General features: G+C 40.5%; 1 protein-coding gene across 1 annotated transcript in view; it reads right to left on the reverse strand.

Annotated features, from left to right (window-relative positions):
* The window catches only part of LOC109970351 (voltage-dependent T-type calcium channel subunit alpha-1I-like), a gene marked incomplete at its 5' end in the record, with an annotated part of 125,189 nt that overhangs the window by 44,370 nt on the left and 57,705 nt on the right, over positions 1-23,114 (reverse strand). The window contains 9 exons of the mRNA XM_020617854.1: positions 5,260-5,328; positions 6,495-6,618; positions 9,507-9,607; positions 10,551-11,037; positions 12,020-12,090; positions 15,970-16,136; positions 19,686-19,773; positions 21,650-21,805; positions 22,440-22,557. Coding sequence (XP_020473510.1) covers positions 5,260-5,328; positions 6,495-6,618; positions 9,507-9,607; positions 10,551-11,037; positions 12,020-12,090; positions 15,970-16,136; positions 19,686-19,773; positions 21,650-21,805; positions 22,440-22,557 — 1,381 coding nt within the window. The remainder of the gene's footprint in view (positions 1-5,259; positions 5,329-6,494; positions 6,619-9,506; positions 9,608-10,550; positions 11,038-12,019; positions 12,091-15,969; positions 16,137-19,685; positions 19,774-21,649; positions 21,806-22,439; positions 22,558-23,114) is intronic.

A 23,114-nucleotide genomic window follows, 5' to 3' on the forward strand; every position in this document is an offset into this window, starting at 1 on the left:
GCATGTGTCAAATGATGTTGCCCACAAACATCTGCCATGCAACATCCCCCCCCCCCCAACCTCACCAGATCTTTTTGATCTCACACTTTCTATTTTTCTGTTTGAGCCTGTTTGCAGTTGCCATATTAATTTAAAATTAAATCTAATTTGTTAACAATAAAATGTGCAAAAAGTACTACTGTGAAGAAACATACTGTAAATAGTTTATCATGCAGTAGATGGTCTGCCAGACAACCTGTTAAGACACTTGTGCACAAATCAAAATGCACACAAGAATCAGAATCATCTTTAATGGCCAAGGATGTTTGAACATACAAGGAACATACTCCAGTACAGAAGCATCAATGTGTTTGTAGGCAAGAGGAAATAGAGAGAGACAATGAAAAATAAAAAAGAAAACAATAAAATAAAATAAATGCTTGCATTCAAATAGAAACATGTACAATCAAAGAAGGAAAAGAATGTGGGAAATGTCTAAAATGCTTTCAGACTGATACATATTGCACTGGGGTGATTGCTGCGTCCAGTCATACATTGGTTAAGTTGAAATGAGTTGTGTGACGTGTTAAAATTATGAGCTGTTTCTGGTTTCCTTTGAAAAACGTTGCGACTGCTGTAAATTCACACTCTCGTCCTGCATGAAGTAGTAACAGGCTTTAAATAAGCAGCTTCCAGCAATAATTTGTTGAAGATTTGACACCCAGTAGGTTTTAGTGGTCTGAGTACAGCCGATGTCAGTGGGTTATCTAGTTTCTTGTGAAACTGCGCCCTTCAGTGACAGCACCTATGGGTAATTACACTGAGACAATATACAAACTACTGTATGTGGCTTTCTTAATCCTGTAAGGCTGTTTTTGGAATTCTTAGTGGGCTTCAGTCTAGCTTTACTCTGGCCCCACTTCCTAGAAATACCTGCATAAAACCCTTTTATGTGCTAGAAATATTGATAACATATCCCAGAGCTAACCACAATATACCAGCATCTTTTTTGGCACACAATCCATCATCGCCCTAGCCTGAAACCTTCCTACCTCTGGCTAGTATTAACCGTGTTGCACTGCTGCAACTACAACCTGTTTGAGTGAGTCAGTGGTAAGTAACATTTGCCCTTCAACTCACATATTAAAAAACCTAATCTTTTGTATTTTGTAGGTGGTGGACACAGATTATTATATTTTAAACTTTAATCAGGAGTTATTTGCAGTGAGTTCATCTTTTTCAGCCCCACTCTTCCACCAGTAGCACAAATCAGGGTACACAACACCAATCACCTCCAGTGGAGTAATTTGAACATTTTGTGTTTTACTCAAAGATACTATAAAAATTTTAAAAAATGCCTAACAGACATGGCTCCAACATTACTAGTTTGTACTACTAATCTCCTCAGTTACTATAAGTATTGTTAAGTGGTTAAAGAGAAAAATCATGATGCTTTAATGGCAACACAAGTCCACTTTTTAAAGTTGTTAAGTATTTTTGAATTTTCAACCCCAGAACTGGTTGACTGGGTGTATTAGAAATGGACCACCTGGAAAAAGAAAATGTCAGGTTTACAGAGTCTTTACGATGCCAGAAAGTTGCATATTCTAGCTTTAAATTGGGCACAATGACAGTGCAAGCACAGAAAGTAGTGCAACTGTTAAGACGCTTGTATGAAGTCTGGTCTGTTGGGCCTGCTTAGATCTTATAACAGTGTGATCAGCTTTAGCAGGCAAAAGACAGTGTGACAAGAACAGATCGACTCTGAACAAGCATGCAGGAGTTTGTGTGTGTGTGCATTTGGTTATGTGTGAGAGAGAGAGGGACAGGGGGAGGGTGGAAAGATAGCCGGCACTTCCCTTCCTGTTTCTAATTAGAGCCTGATGTCCAAGGTCAGACTCACTTTGTGCAGGTAACACTGTTTACACTGATCACTGCTGCTCATATATGGGTGTGTACGGGTGTGTGCGTGTGTGTGTGTGGACAGGAGATGAGAACAAGCTGCCTCCGTGATGGAGTGTGTCTTGGAGAGGAAACTGTTTAATTATTGTGGTTGTTTAATTAGTGCTCTTTGGAGAGACCAGACTGACCGGCCTGGAACAACAGATTAAAAGAAACAGGAGAGGAGGGAGAGAGGATGGAACAACATCGACATACAATGAAAAGAAACTTATTTTGTATTTGTCTAATATTAATGAAAGAACTGAGAAAACAAAAAGCACTGCAGGAAATCATGTCCATGAACTAATTCATTACTGCACGGCTCAAAGAACATTTCAGACAACGTCACCTAATGACACAAGGTGACAAAAATGCTTAGAATTAAAGAAATTATTTATTAATACCAGTTAACAAACATGCAATTGTATAAAGAGCAATTACTGTTGTTGTGTTTGTTCCAGTTGGAAACGGTCCTAAGCACACACTCACAGGCAAGTGTGGGCTGCTTCAAGCTAACAGATGCTAGAGTGAAAACAGCTGTTTATGCAGCAAACAACTTCAGTGATGGAGTATTTCCTCAGATAGTTCAAAGAACAATGAAAAGTAATATGTTTAACAGTAAGTATATATAGTATATAGCAGGCAGGTGGCTATGTATGTGTTTGGGCAACACATATGATAAATGTTTAGGAACTAAGAACAATGGCACATGTTTTCAGACGTGGATGGCATTCATATGGTTCTATCCTCGATACAGCTGGCCAGTCACCGTGTGAAGTGGGTGGGTGTGTGATAGCTTTATTATGAACCAAGATATGTGGTTTAAAATTATACCCCAGTGACACTTGTAAAATATATTGCTGTACAGTAAGATGTAGGTTACAGGGCAACCGGGGATGTGTTTGCATGTCGCTCTTAGCACAATGTATGAAGTTCCTGAGATCAGTTATGATTATAATGGCACATTCTCACCTTCAGATTATTTATTCACGTTGATAAATCTGGGTAGGAACAGAAAGTGGTAAACGCTCTCGCTTGACTTTAGAAGTACTGCTGATGAGCACTTCAGCAAAGCAACTGAAGACAAACTGTTCAGAGGGGTGAAGACAGCAGCTATGGCTCCACTGGGTAGGTCTTGTATAAATGAACAAATGTTATTCTTTGGATTACACAGGGTTAGGTGTCAGGGAATTTTTATTACCTCTTTTAGAGAAAGTGTTGCCGTGATGCCGGCCTGTAAACTGAGAAAGCATTACATGTGATATTGGGTGATACAGACAAAATGAACATGACCTGATAGAAAATGAAATGTTTTTTTCCCGTTCCACTTCCTTGTGAATTTTAAACCTTGCCACTGAGAACTTGACGGGTAAATGATGTCTTTTCCGCGGTCATGATAATGTTAATATCTTTGTTATGAGTAACAAAATAAATGCTGTGTAACTGTGTGTGAGAGTTAAAGATCATGTTCTGTACAAATCCAAGCAGAAAAGAACTTGAAGGTGTGTAAATCTGCAAATACAAACCCCTGATTTTGTGATTGTACAATGACAGAACAAATACTTTACTATTAGGTAACTGTAACAGTTGGAACAGTATGTGGAAGGTAAAGTCACAGCTCGGTGACTGCGCTGCAGTACTTGATATGAGAAAACAGAGGCAGTAGAGGGTTGAGAAGTTATTGAAGTTGTGTTTGTGCAAATGAAAGAATGAACATAAAGATAACAACAGCTCAACTGATTAAATCACAAATGGAGGGACAAATGAACAGAGACAATGATAAGAAACAGATGCATGAGTCAATATAAACTTTAATGAGTAGCCCAGACACAATAATGGAAATGAAAATGTGAGTGACTGGAAGACAAAGAGGGGGATGAAAACTCAGAAGAGAATAAATAACAAATAGACTTTAACCTGGGGCCATTTGCATATGTGCACACATGAACTCTGCACCACCACAGCGCTGATCATTGTGCGTCTTCATTATCATAATACTAGAATAAAAAGAGCAGGTGAATGTGTGTTTGTGTGTGCATGAGAGAGTAGCTAAAGGCCAGAACAGTGATCACCTTCTACTGTAATTAACTTCATCATCTATCTGCCTATTGCTAATGGGACATGTGCATCTCTGCAATTTGCTGAGCTATCAAGAAAAGAAGAAAAAGGAGAGTGAAGAAGGGATGAGAAGAAAGACTAGAAAATTGCATTTTCTGAAGAAAATGCGTATGGATGCGGAGTGCTGAAAAATCGCCCTGAAAATGCTGAACATTTTGACACCTGAATGCTTCTGCTAGCTGAAAGTATGCTGAAGTACAATTTCCTCATTTATTTGAATGGGATAAGATTTTCAGAATAAAGCTAAATATTTTAAAAGCATGAAGTTTAAAGAACTTCTGAAAAGAAGCATTAATGTCCTTGAGGATCTGAACATTTTGATAGCTGAAATTATGCAGAAGTAGAATTTCCACATTCATTTGAATGGGGCAAAATTTTCAAAATAAAGCTAAAATATTTCAAAAGTATGAAGTTTAGAATAATTCTGAAGAGAAGCATGAATGTCCTTGAAGAGCTGAACATTTTGATAGCTGAAAGTGTGCAGAAGTAAAATTTTCCCATTCATTTGAATGGGCAAAAATTAGCTGAAAGAAGCTAGATAGTTTAAAAAGTATAAAAATTATAAAAAAGTTGAATACAAGTATAAATGTCATTAAAAAGCTGAACATTTTGATACCTGAATGGTTTCCATAGCTGAAAGTATGCTGAAAAAAATGAACTGCCACAAAACGGACGGAAGAAACCAGAATAATAATAAAGACCAGGGTAACATAGTATGGATGCTGAATCAGCATCCATACAATGAGGGGAGAATAACAGCTGGCGATAAAAAAGAGCAACAAGATAAGGATAAAAAAACAAGGTGAAGAAGAAAGGTGCAAAGGGAAGAAAAGAGGGAGAGAAGAGTAGAGAAAGAAGTGGATAGGAGCAACAAAAGTAGGTGAAGAGAAAAGTGGGTAATAAGAAAAGACAGGAAGGGAGAAGAAAATGTAATGTACACGGGAAGATTGACAGCTAAAAAATAAGAGGAGGCAATATAAGAAGAGGAACGAAGAGAAGGAGAGCAAAGACCTGATAGGAGAGAAGATGAGATGAGACACCAGGTCAAGACAGATGGGGAAGGAAGAGAAGAAGAGTGGAGAGGAAATGCAAAAGAGAGGAGAGAGGCGAGGATGTGAGGTGAAGAAGAGAGACTGAAGAAAGTAAAGAAACAAGAAGCAATAGAGGAAAGAGGAAACGTGAAGACGTGAACAATGGAGGGGAAACGGAAAAGCATTTTACCTTGACAGTCATCTCGGCAACAAAGATGGCAGTGAAGATGTAGTTGGAAATAGTGAGAAACAGTCTTTCCTGTAACAAAGGGAAAGAAGACAAGATTAAAGGGGGAAGGCAACAGGGGTAGAAGAGTTAAGAGACCAAAAGAAGTGGCGGAAACACAGGTTGGGAATAAAAGATGCTGAAAAAATGTGACTGCACTTGGCTTCACTCTGAAGCTTCAGAGCAGGACATAAGAATCACAATCAGCTCGGGTCCTTTGCTGTACACTCAGAAAAAGGTCACTGACTTCACTTGTCAGTGTTTAAATTAAAATGAGATCTTGTTGCTGAATTAAATGCCAAATTTGAAAGAGTTACAATGCGATTCAAATGCTTCAGATCACTTGGTTTGAAAAATACATATCATTCCCAAAATGTGGGGATGCTTGATGCTTAGCCTGGACCCAGAACAGTTAACAGCCCCACACTGGCCTGAATAAAGAGATGTTACATTCTACGGCACCAGACCACACAAATTCTAACAATATTTTTAAATGGATTTTAAAGGAAACTGGGAGCCAGTGCAGTGAGGCCAAGACTGGTGTGATATACATAGCTCTGGTGAGAAGTTTGGCTGCTGAACTTTAAAAATTAAGCCTTGCTCGACAAATAAACACTAGCACTACAATAACCAAGGTGGCACAATACTGAAACATGTATAATTTCCTCAGTGTTACTAAAAGACAGAAGTGAAATCATCCTCACAAAAACCACAACTTTTTTATTTTCTTCACATGCTGCTCAAGGCTCAAGCCCCAGTCCAAGATAACACCTAGATTCTTTCTAACTGACTCGGAGAGAGGAAACAAGGAGCGGTTGTATTTGTGAGTCCAGGGCTAAAAATCACAACGTCTGTCTTGTTAAAGTGAACTTTGCTCACATCAGGAGGTTTAAATGACAAGTACGTCTTTATGCTGTCTCCACATCAAACTATTGTCATGACAAATGATTTATCCCACAAATAACATGTACAGGTAAAATATAACAGGTCCCACGATTGATCCTTGTGGTATTCCATCTCAGTAGAATGTGAGATAAATCACCATGACTTACAAAACACTTTGTTGGCTAAATTAGAGAAGAACCTATCCAGAACAATTCCGGTAATACAGCCAAATTTTCTGCCTATTTATAAGGATCGTGGTTGATAGTGTTAAACGTTACACGGAGATAACTGATATGGAGAAGTATAGTTCTTACCAGGCTGCCTTGCAAAATCTTAGGCCTCTCCAGAGCCACTGTGATGCAGTTGAGAAAGATAAAAGCCAGGACCACATAGTCAAACAGCTTATGAGCGATAATAGACTGGCAGAGCTGTCGGAACCTGACAAGAGTGAAACAAAGGTGGGTAGAAGGAAAAAGAAGATAGGATGGGGTTAACAAGGAAGACATGAGAGTTATTCATTCATCTGTTATCCCAACAGCTGAAGATTTTTCAATCATCCTCCATAAATACATGGTCCTAGAGCTTGGAAAGAAATATGGCTTACTGTTATTATCTGATATTCTACAGTAATTCATATAGTCTAGAATGGTTAAATGAACCAAGAGCATACAGTATGTGGGAACTCCGCCATGCTTAACACAAGTTTTAGAGAGTGTAATCTTGGGTGGCCATCAACATCTTTAACCTAAGAATGTAGAAATAGCAAAACTCATAAATAAATACTAAATTCTTTTAAGCAAACTTTTCTCTAAACTTTTGGTTTTTTTTCGAATTGTTGAAAAGTCCTTCTGGCCTCTAACAGCTATTAAAGTGAATCAGCCTGAAAGGTTTTGAGGGGGAAATTAGAAACTGCTCACACCATATAGAAATCCAGTGCTGATAGACACTTTTCATTCTAAGTGGCTGCAAGCCATAAAATCTGGGTGCAGCGAATAGAATCTGAGCAGACTTTAACCTCCTTAGACACCTCCAGTGTTGTTGTCAAGCTGCCAGCTCCAGAGGCCAGTAAAGGCAGTAAGAAGCTCCCGAGTGTATTCGTCATACATCTCATCAGCCGGCTATAAAGGGAACAGAAAATATCGACTGCAGCACCTGCTCTCTGGGTGAGGAAATCAATGTGCTAATCTGGCTGCTACCGCTTCAAGCCTGGCAACCCTGTCCCTTTATCTATTGATTCAAATCTGGCAACCCTGTCCCGTGATATTGATCATGACTGGCAGTTCCGCTGGCGTAGATACTTATTGTACCTGAGACACAACTTCTGATGTTTCTCTTTTTTATTTTTACTCACTTTAATCCTTTTTAGGTACACAGACATATGCTTCTGCACACTCAGGCACATACAGCACACTGAGGCATAAACAAAGTCGTGCATATGCTCCCACGCTCCCACAAGCACATATGCAAAGTCATCCACAGACACATGCAGGAACACACCACTGCAGATACGGCGTAACGCTAGTACACACACCGCCAACACACACAGCCCGTGCTTGACAGATGGCACCTGCCAGGATGCCAAACACAGCCCTGGGGCCTGGCTTCCCTTAAGTGGCCATCAGCACACAGGGAATCGAGTGAGTGAGCGAGTGGATGACTGAGGGATTTTTTTTTTCATGTTGTTTCAGGGGTGTTTCTACCAGCAACGCATTGAAGGCTAGTGGAAAACAATAGCACAGACAGACATAAATGAACACAAACAGACACACACAGACTCAGCTTGGAGCCCAGAATCAATAACACTGTCTAAAAAAATGCTCTGGAGGAAACACACAGTGACATTACTTAAAAAAACCAGAAGACAGCAGTTTGACTGTGAAGCTCGCTGTTCTTCCACAGTATCAGGACAGATGTGGTAATGTTTGTTGTTGTCAGGGCCGCTGGTCTGACCTAGAATCATCTTTCCATTCTTTGTTTTTTCTGCACATTAGTTCTGAACAGACTTGGTAGAAAAATGCTGAAGTGCTCAGCAATGTTTGTAACTGTGTTTTCTCACTGAATATATTAGCTTCGGTTGCATATTTCTGGTTCAGTTCAAATCTCACCAACCCACAGTCAAGTGGTGCAGGATTTTAAATAGAAATCAATGGGTTTTTGTATTATATTTGTTGGAGAGATTGTTCATGAGGATGGAGATTTTGGAGAGCAACAGCACCTCTGTATCTGTTGAAACCCTATACTTTCTGTATAACATTCTGCCCAAGTCAAACCAAAAAAAAGGAACAGAAATTTCTGATGTGAAATAACCAAACGTCTTCTAATTTTGGCAGAACACAATGAATCCAATTAATTTATTCAGGCTCCCATTATAGTTAGAAGCTCTCAGAAGTTTTCAGGGTGGACTTGTTTCCTGTACTTGGTTCTGCACCACATAGGACCGAGTGTTGGTGAGAGTATGTGTCAGGTCCGACCTGCCTCTCTTCCGCCTTTCTCTCCTCTGTTCTCTCGACCTGCCTCTGTTTGCACGACCTGCCTCTTTTTCTTTTCTCTCCTACTCTTTTTGTGGGATCCGCGCCTCAGTTGTTTTGCTTTATGTAATTAGTGACTCGTGGGTTGTCGCGCACAGCTGAGGCGCGTTAGCTTAATGATTGTCGCCCTCCTTATTTATATCTCTGGCAGACGCTCCGCCGTCACCGGAGCATTGCCCAAAGTACATGATTTAAAGTGTACTTAACCACTGTATCTTACAGTAACTCGCATACCCCGTGACAGACCTTTGTTCGTGGTATGTCTTATACGTCATTTTGTTTTCCGCGCTGACAGTTACTGTGCTGTGGATCACAATTTGTACGTTGGTTAATTGTTTTGTGTTATACGTCTCGGGACATTCCACGCTGACAGATCCTGTGCTGTGGATGTCTTGTTTTTTTGTTGTCGTTCGTGAATCCTCCTCCTTAGTCGTCTTTTCACCTGTCCATCCTCATCCTCCTGCTCTCCTGATTCCTGCTGTCCGTTTATCTGTTTACGTGTTCGTCCGGGTCTCCTCCATCATCTCTGCCTTACCCGGACTGTATATGTGTATGGACCTTGTTATGTTATACTTTGTGTTTTGTGTTGTTCCATTAAACCTCCTTTTTTTCCTACTAGCACCTGGGTCAGCCCAATTGAGTCCAACCTCAGTTCTCCCTCACCCTCCTGGTGAGGGGGACTCAAACATAACAGTATGTTAGGAGACCTCACAAGTAAAAAGAAAATGCTAAAGCAGTGCAAAAGGTATATGGTTATATGGTGCTCAGTGAAGGGGAAGAGCTGAAATTTCCACTTACTTGTTCTGAGGGGAGAACAGGTAGACAGACCACTCCTCTCTGCTTTCACACCAGTCTGGCTTGTACACCTCTATCATCTTCTGGACACGGAAGCACAAGCTCTAGAGAAGTGAGCAGGAAAAAGAGATAAGAAAGATAGTCGTGGTACAATATGCTATAGCGAATGTGAAGGTATCAAATCAAATCAATTTTATTTGTATAGTGCCAAATCACAACAAAAGTCATCTCAGGACACTTTACAAAGTAGGGTCTAGACCTTACTGTTATCAATATTATTACATAGGGAAAACCCAACAAATCCCCTTTGAGCAAGCACTTGGTGACAGTGGGGAGGAAAAACTCCCTTTAACGGAAGAAACCTCCGACAGACCCCGGCTCTTGGTGGGCGGCCTTCTGCCTCGACCGGTTGGGGTGAGTGGACAGAGGAGAGAGAGAAGAAGAAAAGCAACAAGACACAACAAACAATCAAACACTGGTCTGTCAGGTATGTCACACCATGTTGAATGTTGGGATGGGATCGCCATTTTAGGAGGCAGGTATTGTATTCACTGCATACATTGTTGTTTTTTTTGGCTAAAAAGCTGCTCAAATCATTTAGCGTTCACTTTACTGACTGTGGTAATTCAGAATGGATAACCTTAGCTGACTGTAGCTAACTCGTAGTGGACCTAGAGATCCTGTCAACTCAACAGACTGAAAAATGACTCTGCACCCTGATCTCAGCTCTCATTTGGGGAGCTAAAGCTAGCTAGCAGCTGTCCGCAAGTAACACAAACACTGCAGATGAATCAATTTCTGTCCTGTCTGTGCTCAAACTGAACACTAAAGTGGATGTTTGGATGTAGCTGAAGCATCCACTACTGTATGTAGCTGTATGATATAGCATTTTTAATTTTAAAAATGCTATATCAAGTTAATCAAATTAATTCTCACACATAACCAACAGCAATTATAAGATAAGCAACTGATCTTTTAGCATCTCTCCAATGTTACTTTACTTAGTAGTCCCAGTGAATAAAGGAGGAACCACTGCATCCCACTTACATAGTCCGTCTCTTCATCGAGGTCTGCTCTGTCCTTGCGTGCTTTGACTTGAGGGAAAACCTCAGTGATCAGACAGGTATGGGGACCTGGTGCCTTGCCATTACAGTCCCGGTGGTCCACTCCTAAACCACTACCAGCCCCAGATCCTCCAGCGATAGATCCCCCTGCCCCAGACCCGCTCCTCCTCCCGGGTTCTGGGTGGACAGGGGGCACACCCGGGGGCTGTCCGCCTGCCCGAAGCAGCTCTGGGAGTTCCAGGGAGAGAGCCCGTCGATCCCTTCCTGCATCAAAGTGTCTGGAGAGGAACAGCGGACGTGGATGATGAGGTGGTAGAGGATGATGGGAGTGGGAGGGGTGAGAAAGAAGGGATTCCTGCTCTGCAGCATAGGTATAGGAGCGGGGCGAGCAGGTACTGTGCACACGAAGGCTGCCTCCCACCAGAGGAGCCCCACCAAATCCATATCTCCTCCGGCCAAGGCTGTTTGAGCTGGAGGGCATGAGAGATTAATACTTTAATTAAGGGGTAGGCCTATTCAATATTCATCAACAATTTATAACATACCAATAAAGCGATAATGAACACTTTTCTGTATATTATACCCTAGCCACTGAAACGTCTAGATTCTGATTGACGGGGTGGATTAACATTTAGTACCGGACAGTTTAACCATACACCAGCACCATTCTAAATGAATGCACCAGTACCAAACTGTAGGTAAAGACAACATCAGTGATTAAATTTGAATGATTTTCATCACTCATTAAGTCTAAATTAACTAAGGGTAAAAAGTCTGAGGGGCATCTACAGAGGAAGAAAAGAGCAGAGAGGACCAACACTGCACAGGAAATAAAGACATGGGTTTGCAAGGCTTAGCCAGGAGTTTTGTAACATTAATCTTATTGTATTTCCCCAGACTCTGACTCCAACAGACTCAACAGACTCTGAATCCAAGATGGCCGCACATCTTAAGTTTTAAAAGCAGGAAAGAGAAATTTCACTTATTGCTGTCAATCTCAAGAACAAAGAACAGCGAGGTGTTTGATACACTGTATTATTAAAACTGTCTGTGGAATGGAGATAACATTTCCCTGCACTCTCTTTGTCTTGCCTCTTCTGTCACAGATGCTTCACCCTCACTGTCTCTCTCTCACTCCCTTATTTTCCTGTTGAGATAGGAAAAGGACAGAAATTCTGAGGCTCAGGAACTATATTTTATGATGTTTAAAACAGGAAAGTGAGATCAAAATGAGTTATTTGTAAATGAAGGAATCAAGCAATAGGGGCCAAGAACCACCGTTGCTATCATGAATGTAGGACACATTATTCCTTATGTCATTAATATAATAAGAGGATAAAACAACAGCAAAGGTTTGATGTTTCCCTATAGGCAATTAAGGCTTAATTAAGGTATTAAGAATTAATCAAGGCTGACATCAGTGGCTGGATGTGAATCTAATTAATTGTCTACCTGCGGCTCCATGCAGTCTGTGGAGGAAAAGGGCGCCCCCAGTTGTGGTAGTTGAAACTGCGGCCGTGGCGCTACAAGAGACAAAAACAGTTATTAATTCATTACTGTAGCAGAGCATGTCTCCAGGATAGGCACCAAAAACGTAACCAAAGCAGTGGACACTAGCCATGCGGTTAACACTGCCACTTAACCACATGATGATGTAAATTACTGTGAACTGTCCCCCAAAATAAAACTAAGTAAATGTAGTCTTTGTCAATCTTTGAAACTCGAGCCCATCTTTATTTTATGAATGAACAAGTGACATAATCTCTTCAAGAATTTCCCCCCCTGATGTTAATGTATGGTACTGTGACCTTGGATACGGTTTAATATTCATTCACTTCAAATTATTATTCGAACTTATTCCAGCATGTGTAGCTCTACAGCAAAAGAGAACCAGAAATACCACAAAAGCTTTTGCACAAGGCACTCACTGTAACCCCCACCTGCAACAATGGAAAGGCCCTGCAAGATCCCTAATTATACTGTATATGCTAATATGCTATATAAATATGAAGCAGGGAATCAGTGGAACAAGAGCCGACCTATTACTGTAGGCTAATCATTCATAAGTAGAGACTGTAGCCAAAGAAGTAAAATAGAAATGGGCCTTTTCAGCTTGAGATTGTAGCGAATTCAGCAGGCTGTCATCTAGTTAACATGCAAACAACTGAGTGCCAGTTCCATTTAGAGTAAAATAGCCAGTTCTGTTTGTGTCTACATGTCAAATCCTCTCAGTGTGACAGACCTAATTAGACCTTAAACTGCTGGTGTACATGTTGCCAGTCAAAGCCCAAGCTGGTCCCACATACCACATTTGTCTGTATAAGAACTGTAGTGCCACGTGCATGCTAGATGTTAAATAACACCTGAGTGCACACTGCAGATAATACAAGAAAAACACAGAGTGTGTGTGTGTGTGTGTTTAAGATGCCAAATATTAGTGTCAAGACAATTTGTTCCACACTATATGTGGCATAAACCACAGACAACAGCTGGTACTAATTTACCCTACAGTGTGTGCTCAAGCTCCTTCTTCACTTCCAAATGTGATCAGTGAAATTCTGAATATGCTGCAATGCCAGAGAGTAATGCATCACTTCTCTCAGTTTTGTCTGGGTTCAGTATAACGTACTGTGTACTGTACCCTATAAGACAGTGAAACAAACAAACTGCCCAGTGGAAATGATTAATACTTCAAAGAAAAGCTAAATTTCATTAAAAAATAAAGTTCTTCATAAACAGCTGTCTCACTTATTATTCAGTTACTTTTGCTGTGAGTGATGTAACTGGTGCCTTCTGATATCACTATAAGTGGAGCACTGTGAGGGAAGAGGAGGAGACTTCACACAGCCACTGTGTTTAACATAACATGAGATAAGACTAAACTACCCTGTATCATCTCTCTGCTTTTCACTCGTCTCTATAATCCTGTCACTACGACACTCATCATGTCTCCCCCCATACAGTATCTCTCCATTTTGCCTTCCCCACTATATTTCACCATCTCTTCCTCTCCAATTCTCTCACTTTCAGAAGATAGGAACAGCAAATTAATAGAAGTTGCCATGGCAACTGGATGCTGACTCAAACGTTAAAGACTACTTCAGTTTCTCTCTCCTAAAGTTTTGGTTCATTAAGGACAACATTGGGACAGAAGTGAACCTCCCATTAACCTTTCACACATGGTTAACAATTTTCTCTTGGGCTAATGCAATTTCTGTTAGTGTATTTGTGATATAAATACTCTACAAATATCTCACATACATATCTCACAAGTGTTAAAGAAGTCCTGGATGTATTTTATTACAAAGTTTAACTTTTGTTGTGCTATGTGACCACCTGTAGAAGAGTGATTTGTCCATCATAGTACAGAAACGGCACTGGTAAAAGCCACCAATGATCTCCTCCTAGCCTCAGACAAAGGACTCATCTCCATACTTGTCCTCTTAGATCTCAGTGCTGCTTTTGTCACCATTGATCACCGTGTGTTATTGAGATTAAAGGAACTGCACTAAGTTGGTTCAAATCTTATCAGATAGATTCCACTTTTTTTTCTCATTAGTGAAGAATCTTCCACACAGACTAAAGTTAGTCATGGTGTTCCATGGGAGTCTTCCCTTTATACATGCTCGCTTTAGGCAATATTATCAGGAAATATACATAAATTTCCATTGCTAAGCAGATGATACTCAGTTATATTTATCTAGGCCTGGATGACTTGTAATTTCTTACTTCTAAACTCTGACAAAACTGAAGTTATTGTGCTTGGGCCTGAAAACCTTAGAAATCTGCTGTCTAATCATATAGTTACTTTAGATGACATAGCTCTTGCCTCCAGTACTACTGTGAGGAACCTTGGAGTCATCTTTGATCAGAATATGTCCTTTAAATCACACATAAACCAAGTCTCTAGATCTGCCTTCTTTCACCTGCACAATATTGCAAAAATCAGGAGCATCCTGTCTCAAAGTGATGATGAAAAACTGGTCAATGCATTTGTCACTTCCAGGCTGGACTACTGTAACTCTTTACTATAAGTATATCCCAATAATTCCCTAAAAAGCCTCCAGTTAATCCAAAATGCTGCAGCCAGAGGACTGACAGGAACGAGCAAGAGAGATCATATCTCTCCCATATTAGCTTCTCTCCACTGACTCCCTGTAAAATTCAGAATAGAATTTAAAAACCTTCTCCTAACATACAAAGCCCTTAATGACAAGGCTCCATCATATCTTAAAGACCTCGCAGAGCCTTATCATCCTAACAGAGCACTTCGCTCTCAGAGTGCAGGTTTACTTGTGGTTCCTAGAGTCCACAGAAGCAGAATGGGAGGCAGAGCCTTTAGCTATCAAGCTCCTCTCCTATGGAACCAACTCCCAGTCTCAGTTCGGGAGGCGGACACCCTCTCTACCTTTAAGATTAGACTTAAGACGTTCCTTTTTGATAAAGCTTATAGTTAGGGCTGGATCAGGTGACCCTGATCCTTCCCTTAGTTATGCTGCTATAGGCCTAGGCTGCTGGGGGGCCCCATGATGCTCTGAGTTTCTCCCCTCCCCTCTCCTCTTCCCCTCCCCTCTCTCTCCATGCATCTATATGCCACCATTACACATCACTAACTGCCTCTCTCTCTCCCGTAGTGTGTCCTCTCTCTCTCCCTGTACCCTTCTGCAGGTTGCCCTGGCCCTGGAGCTCTATGTCTCTGATGAGCAGTCACCGGCCACATCAACCTGATCAGTGTTTGATTGTTTGTTGTTGTTTATTTTCTCTTCTCTCTCCTCTCTCCACCAACCCCAACTGGTTGAGGCAGAAGGCCGCCCACCAAGAGCCGGGGTCTGTCGGAGGGTTCTGAGATGATTTTTGTTGTGATTTCGAGCTATGCTAATAAAACTGAATTAAATTAAAATTAAGACTCATTGATAAAAATCAACAGGGAAACTCAAAGGACCAAAATTCTCTAATTTCCACCAGCAACATTTTTATCCAAGAAGCCACAACATTAACCTCTTTTTTTTTTAACAAGTGTTTCCTCTGTTTTTCTTCTGCATTTGATTTGTCTGCTCTTCCTGGATCTAATGCAAATCATACTTTCATAAAGCATAAAATGAAATGTTTCTGCATCTCAGGCCAGTTTAGTTTGTAGAGACAGATTTGGTCTTATACTGATATGAACTGAACCCAATGCTTTCTGGAAAGGAGGGAAAACTCACTTGTCCCTCTGTGAAGCTCAATATTGATTTTATAAAGTGATGACAAACAGCTGGAAAATGGCTAATAGTGATGCAAGGTACACATGTGATTTGTAATGAATAAACTGCCATCAACACTGAACATTTACAGAGAGATTCAGTCTAAATATTAAACCTTCATGTGTGAATATGAATGTGGGGAAGTGTATGAAGGTGTACCAGTGAGAGGGAGCGTCGCTCCAGGCTGCTCTTGCCAAGGCTCATCACACTGCTCTTTCTGGATTCAAGAGTGAAGCTCCGTCTCTCTGAGGAGGAAGATCCCCTGGGTCTTGAAAGAGCATCCAGCTCCACGTGACCGTTGGGTGTCAGGGTGCAGATCCTTGGATCTAAAGGAAGTTGGACAGAAAGCGCAGTCTTTTTGTACCACACATCCATTATACTTTGCTGAGTCCCCATCTACCCTTAATGTGTTCTTACATACTTTTACAGTGTTGAGCATCGGCACTATAAAATTTCAATTTATTTGAGAAGCCATCCTGTTGTAAGATTTTATTTTTGCTCACTCACTTTCCATCAAGTTGCCTTCCACCTAGTGATTTCCTACATTTTCCAGAATGACATTTGACAACCTCCAGGCAACAGGCTTCAATCTTCTGTGTGTTATACCCACAATAACACAGTAAGACACGTTTAAATAGAGAAAGGAGGGAGAAGGTCAAGTTTATATATGTCTGGGCAAAGTAAAAAATTTCAAAAGCCACAAACTTTAGTAAAGCTTAAGATAGTCATTTGAGTGCTTTTGAGTTTAAAACCACTTTCTATTCTGGTCCGTCAGTGGAAGAAAAATAAAGTCTAGAAATCCATAAGGACACCTGTGGCTGAGGGCCAGAGGTGTAGTGCTATTTGATGAAGTACCCAAGTAAGTATGACGCACTCATGTGCATGCACACAGCTAAGTTGTGGCTTGTTTTGAGGGCCATCTAAACGCTTTTCCTACATTGGCAACCGTAATTTCCCACATGATCAAAGCTAGACTGGTTTTATCAACTGGTGTGGCAGAATATTTTAATATCACAACTTGGAGCATTCCATTTTACTTTACTGATGGTTTGATCGTCAAGCACTCACACTAATGTAACTGTGACATTCTGAATTTCCACAAGAGTATAGAAATATTCTTTTATTTCACTTGGAGAATAATGTGTCGTGTCATTCTGGTGCTTTCTGGCAGCACTACACCTATGCTGAGGGCTAACACTAAATGTTTATATTTAACTCTTTCTGACTGGCAGGCCCCAGACTGTCAGGATTGGCAATAGGGCTTCAGCCAGCATTATCACGAACATCGGCACCCCACAGGGATGTGTCCTCAGTCCCATCCTCTACACCCTGTTCACCCACGACTGTGTCGCCTCCCACAAAGACAACATCATCCTAAAGTTCGCGGACGACACCGCGGTGATAGGTCGCATCACTGGTGGGGACGAAGCAGCAGGGTGCACAGGAAAGCTGCCTCCATCCTTAAAGATCCAACCCATCCCCAGCACGGACTGTTCACCTCTTTACCCTCTGGCCGGAGGTTCAGAAGTGTGAAATGCAGGGCCACTAGACTGAAAAACTCTTTCTTTCCCTCTGCCATCAGACTCCTAATCAGCTGAGGAGTTTATTACCAGGAAATACGTCATGTACTGTCGACCTGTACTGTTTACATTCTCAGTTTGCACATGCATAATTGCACATTGACTGTTGACTGCTGCACATGCTGCTCCCATGCATTTGCTGCTTAAAGTGCCTCAGATTTTGTGTTACTTATTTATCTACTTTATATTTCATTTGTATTTTGTGGCATTCATGTGGACGGCAAAGTAAGAATTTCATTTTACAGGGAAACACGTTTCCTAACTGTGCATATGACAAATAAACACTTTGACTTGACACTTTGACTTCACTTGACTTGACATGGATGAATTCTAAATATTCTTTAAAATAATAAGATGAGTCGATGATGGAAACATTTGACATAGCTCCAGGCAAACAAACCAGTACATAATGTCTCTCAAAATCTCCCTCACGTGGGTTTACAAAGAAAAATTGTAGAATATGGCCTTAGTTTCACTTCTTAAAGTTTGAAAGACAAAAATAGAGAGAAAAAGCAAATTAAGAGAAAGGTGGAGAATAAAAACTCTCACTTCCCACACAACCAACACTACAGCAGAACAACCAAAGGTAGTGTGTCTGTGCTGTGTAAGTGGACAGACAGTAAAACACATTGTTGTCTTTGTATGTGTGAAGGAACAGAATGTGGGGTTTCGTCGCCTTTACACTGCATTGCAGAGATCATATCTCCTCTGCAGCAGTAGCCCACTCCAGCTGCACAGAAGTGACGCCCTCAGTCTCTGGACTTATGTTTTAACCACTCTGAACTGCACTGTTTGTTGGATATGTTCAGGAAGCCTGTATGGCTGGAACAGGTTCACTGTGAGCTCAGGAAAAAGATAGAGCTCATTCATATTTCAAGACTGCTGGCAGTCCTCTGGGTTTTTGCAAGTTTGTAAGCCTTTGGCACATACCGCATCTCTGTTTTACTTTTTGTTTTTGGGTTGAGCATATCCGGCCTCTTTTAAAATAAGCCTCATGGGAAAAAGACGGTTGGCTCAAACATCAGATACAAGCCAAGTGTCAGGAATGCTCTGTTTTGACATACAGTAGATGGGGCAATTTGTGATTTGAACTGTGCTGTTACTGGTAAATCGAACTTAAGGTGAGCACACACCACAACTGGCTAAAACCTAAAAGACTGAACAGACGACATTTAATGACTGTTTCCATCAACTTGCAGAGACTGTCAAGAAGCAACACACAAATAAGGAATGGTCAAACTCTGTGGACAACACACTGTCTGTAATGACTGGCAGCAGAGGAGCCTGTAAATCCTGTGAGATCACACCAATTCTCACGTCCTTCTACTAAAACAAATATGGATGCAACCACTTAAACTTAAGATAAGATAAGATGAACCTTTATTAGTCCCACAATGGGGAAATCAGCAAAAGGATAGAAATTAGTGATCAAAAAAAGAGGAAAAAATGCAGTTTGGGTGAGATGCTGGATGGAGAGGCGTGGCTAAAGGGACTGTGCTGCTACAGATGAAACTGAAACTTATAATAATGTTGTAGAGCTGTTCATTCTCCTCCCACAGTTCAGTCAGTTTTTCCTCCACTTCACTTGTCCAGTGCACTTTGGCATTACAGTCTTGAAACTTTACAGTTATTATTTATTATTATTTTCACAACTTTATTTCAACACGGTGGTGGACATACAGACAGCCTCCTGTGTACTCAACTTATTATAAAAAGAACAAAAACCAAAAATGCCAGGGGTATCTTTTTGCCAATATGTCTCCTTTGGGAAGCACGTGCATGACATCATCATCACCAATATCAGTCGTAAACATTAAACATGTTAATGGAAATAACTGCCAGCGACTGGTTGTTCAGACTTAAGATTAATCTTTATGTGGCACACACTACATGGTTTTATCTGCCGACTGTCAATAACCACTGACCAGACTGAGAACGACTTGGTCCAGCTGGGTCCAATCCGTCAACACGTTCAAATAGCATAATCAGCGCAGCAGTCGTTAAGTGTGTGCCCATCTTTAGACACAAATCACAGGCTTCCTAGGACTAAACATAGTAACATTTACTCTTGCCTTAACTAATTATATTTTTGCAAATCGTGCTTTTAAATATATTCTTAAACCTTTAAATGTTACATGATAAAACTTTAAATCAATGGAAAAAAATGAAACAAAAAACAATATGTGCTGCAATCGTACCTAGGTGTTGAGATAGAGGGTCCTTTTAGCAAAGTGGATCTATAAAATGGCAACTGAGTAATTATAATGTTAGGGAAGAACCATGTTGTCAGCTCACCAGACAACTTAATGGAGTCATGTTTCTCACTCTCATCAAAGTTGGAAGAGGAGCGGTCGTCGTCCGAATAGGAACAGTTGGCATCACCCTGGAGATAAAGAGAAGGCAGAGAGAGGAAAGGGCAGAAGCTTTTACACAGGGCTCATGTTATATGCAGAGACTCTCAAAGTGCACTGTAACAGATTTTCCAGGAACTTTAATCTCTCGTATGACACCAGTCCAGGACTCCTCACCCTCCCGCCAACTGTCAAGTGTTTGATGTTACTAGAGCGGCTCGGATCGGTGCCGTCTTGCGATTAAATCAGTAAAACTACAAAGTGACTGACACGCTACTCCAGTAACCCCACAAAACCAATTTAAAACCAGTGGGATTTCGCCTTTAGCCTTCACGATGGGGAAATCTGGAGTAAACTTCCTCAATAATCCCTAGTGTGTAAAAGTAGCAGACGCAGTGTGAATAAGCAGAGGAAGGTGAGAGAGCCGGGGGAGAAAGATCAGCAGTGAGAGAAGGAAAGCGAGAGACAGAGCAAAAGACTGATGGCTGTGTTTTGTTTTGGCATTTCAAAAAGATCAGTCAAAAACCTTGTGATTTGTGTCGGCGTTTGCCCTCTAACTCACACATCATAGCTACATGCCATGAATATGGCAATGCTTTGATCTGGGCGTGAAAACTGAACTACATTACTCAACTGCACTACAATTTGCCAATGAAACATCAGCAAGTCTGACAGCTGATGGCAGACTGACAGCATCATTTTACACTGCTTTCCACTGAGATGAATACCTTCAGAAATTTAACTACGGAGTTTAATACACCATTATTATATGTGGACTGCGGATAATAAATATACTTGTGGCCAATGCTAGAATTGTTTTTGCTGATTTTACACACACTTTACAGTATCTACAGACTTTTGGCAGATGTAATAACATCATGTTTAAGGCTATATATCAGTTTCACAGTAAGTTAGGCAACTCAGAAGCAGCCAAATGGTACATAATTAAAACATACGCTACCAGTCAAAGGTTTTCCATTCAATTCAGTGGGAGAGTGTGCCAAAACCTTTGACTGGTAGTGTACAAATGTATTTTTGATGGACTTTTTTTCTTTCATGTCTTACTTTTTTCCTGAAATTAATATAGTTTGAGTTTTTACAAGACATTTTTGCATTTTATTTATTTTTGTTCCACCAATTTTTTCACATTGTGACATATCTGAATGATAATTGTACTGTTGATTGTACTGGTAACAATCAACTGTTTTACTTTTAATACTAAAGAATAAGACCAAATTTAATTATGAGGCTGAATCAGTTTTGTACTGTATATGGTTACAAATTGGTTTTTATGGGTGTTCAATTAACATTAGAGATGCGGCTTTTACTGGGGTGAGTAAATCCATCATAATGGCAACAGATCATAAGAGCCCAGGGTTATTTTAGCGGTGGCTGTCTCTGCCAAAGGTTAACATCTACACAGACAGATTGGTGTCAGCTGCCAACAGGAAAGGCTGTTGCAACAGTGGATGGATGAAGGGAACAGGCTAAACAAAGAATAACTGTCAGCTTTTGAAAGATTATAAAAATCAAAGGCCACAAAAAGTTTTTTTGACATCATCAATTTGCAGGTCATGGTTTGGTAAATTTCCACAAAGTTAGATATTTGGCGCTACTTTGGACTAAATTACTGAAGTACTGTGAGGTTTGAGTTTGTTAATTTGCTGCGATTCCCCGACTGCTGTTAAAGAGCAAAACGTGTCAGCTATAATTTTAAATATTTCAACCTTTCCTGATGCAGGCTGAATTAATTACTATTTGGAGAATGATACTAATCAATAAACCTGACCTGGTTGCTTTAATCATCAACAACTAAATTAAAATGCAGACATCTTTTTTATTATGGAAACAAGTTCCCAATCCGCAGTTTAAAATCATGTTGCAATACTTGACAAAGAGCTCCTTTACCTCTGCCTGAAATCCTTCAACCAAAATGGCCACCAGCAGGTTGAAGAGGACGTAGTTTCCAAAGGTCATTAGGGCCACAAAGTAAAGAGCAGCAAGTGGTGACGTGGCTGCCATACCATTGTACAAGACGATGTTCCAGTCCTCCTGGGTCAGAATCTGAGAGAATTACACAGATTTAGACACACTGTAATTAAACAATGATACAACATATCTAAGTTTACAGAAACTGTTCTTATCAGGATATCACAGAGATCTAAGTATGTTTAAAGAATATCACATACGTAGATTATTACAAACTGAAGTATTAGCATCACATAAAACTGGAAATATGAATCAGGAATTTAGACATTTGACTAATAATTATTATGCAAACATTTACACTTGAGTACATTTTAGATGATGCAAAGGTGAGAGAGGTCTAATTTACAAGTTCTTCACAAGTGTCTGTGTTTATGTACATGCTTATCCAAACCATGGTTCTATTAATGAAACATGGATCCTGGATTACAAAATGGTGCCTATTCTTCCTTAGGAATGTTGCTTGTCTGGTGCATATGCCAAAAAACATATGCCACTCATATGCCCATAGACTTTACATCGGGGGGGGGATGTATATCAAGGTAAAACCCGGCCCATAGACTTTACATCGGGGGGGATGTATATCAAGGTAAAACCCTTTATTGCAGTACCGCGAGTGGCCACTAGGGACATTTGCTGAACAGCTGAGTGGTTGCACCAAATCCAGGTTTCTATAATAGATCCATGATCCAAACAGTGATACGTCAATTACCTGGAAAACAGTGACAATGGCCCAGAGCAGGGAGTCAAAGTTCTTCCTGTCTGGTACTGTATCACCAGTGTCTGTCTTGAGACTGAACTTACAGCCAAAGATGTGCATCCCAAGGATACTGCAACACAACAGCAGAGCCTCTGATGATGTTAACATACTATACAGTATACCCTGACAATGTATCATCTCCTGTACCTGACTGATAATTAAATGTGTATCTTTTGTGGCATGATAAACATGGGGTCTTGTTTTAATAGTTATGCATTTAGAAGCTTTGGATGATTAAGATTTGTCTTTGACTCAACTGCTTCAGATTTTATAAATGCTGTCTTTTTGTTTTTGTACCCTAGTTGCTAATAAATACTTTCCTGGGTGGGATTATGAAGATAAGTGAACCATAAAACCTCGTTATATAAGATGTCATCTGCTCCAGTGGCCTTGTTGTCACTGTTAAGTATCACAGTAAACATTTAAAGGTAATGGAAGCGAACATTTAAAAGTAATGGAATTATGTGCAGGGAACTGCACACAATTGGTATATACTGTAGCTAGTAATTCCTTGCTGGGCATCCTAGAACCTTTGTCCAGTGTCAAACTGTAAATACCATCCATTGCAGTGATTGTGAAACATGTCTGGAGTAACCAGCACCTGAAGAACGCTGTCGTAGATAATGT

The sequence above is a fragment of the Monopterus albus genome, unplaced genomic scaffold (genome assembly GCF_001952655.1).
Source record: "Monopterus albus unplaced genomic scaffold, M_albus_1.0 scaffold195.1, whole genome shotgun sequence".
Lineage (NCBI taxonomy): Eukaryota > Metazoa > Chordata > Actinopteri > Synbranchiformes > Synbranchidae > Monopterus > Monopterus albus.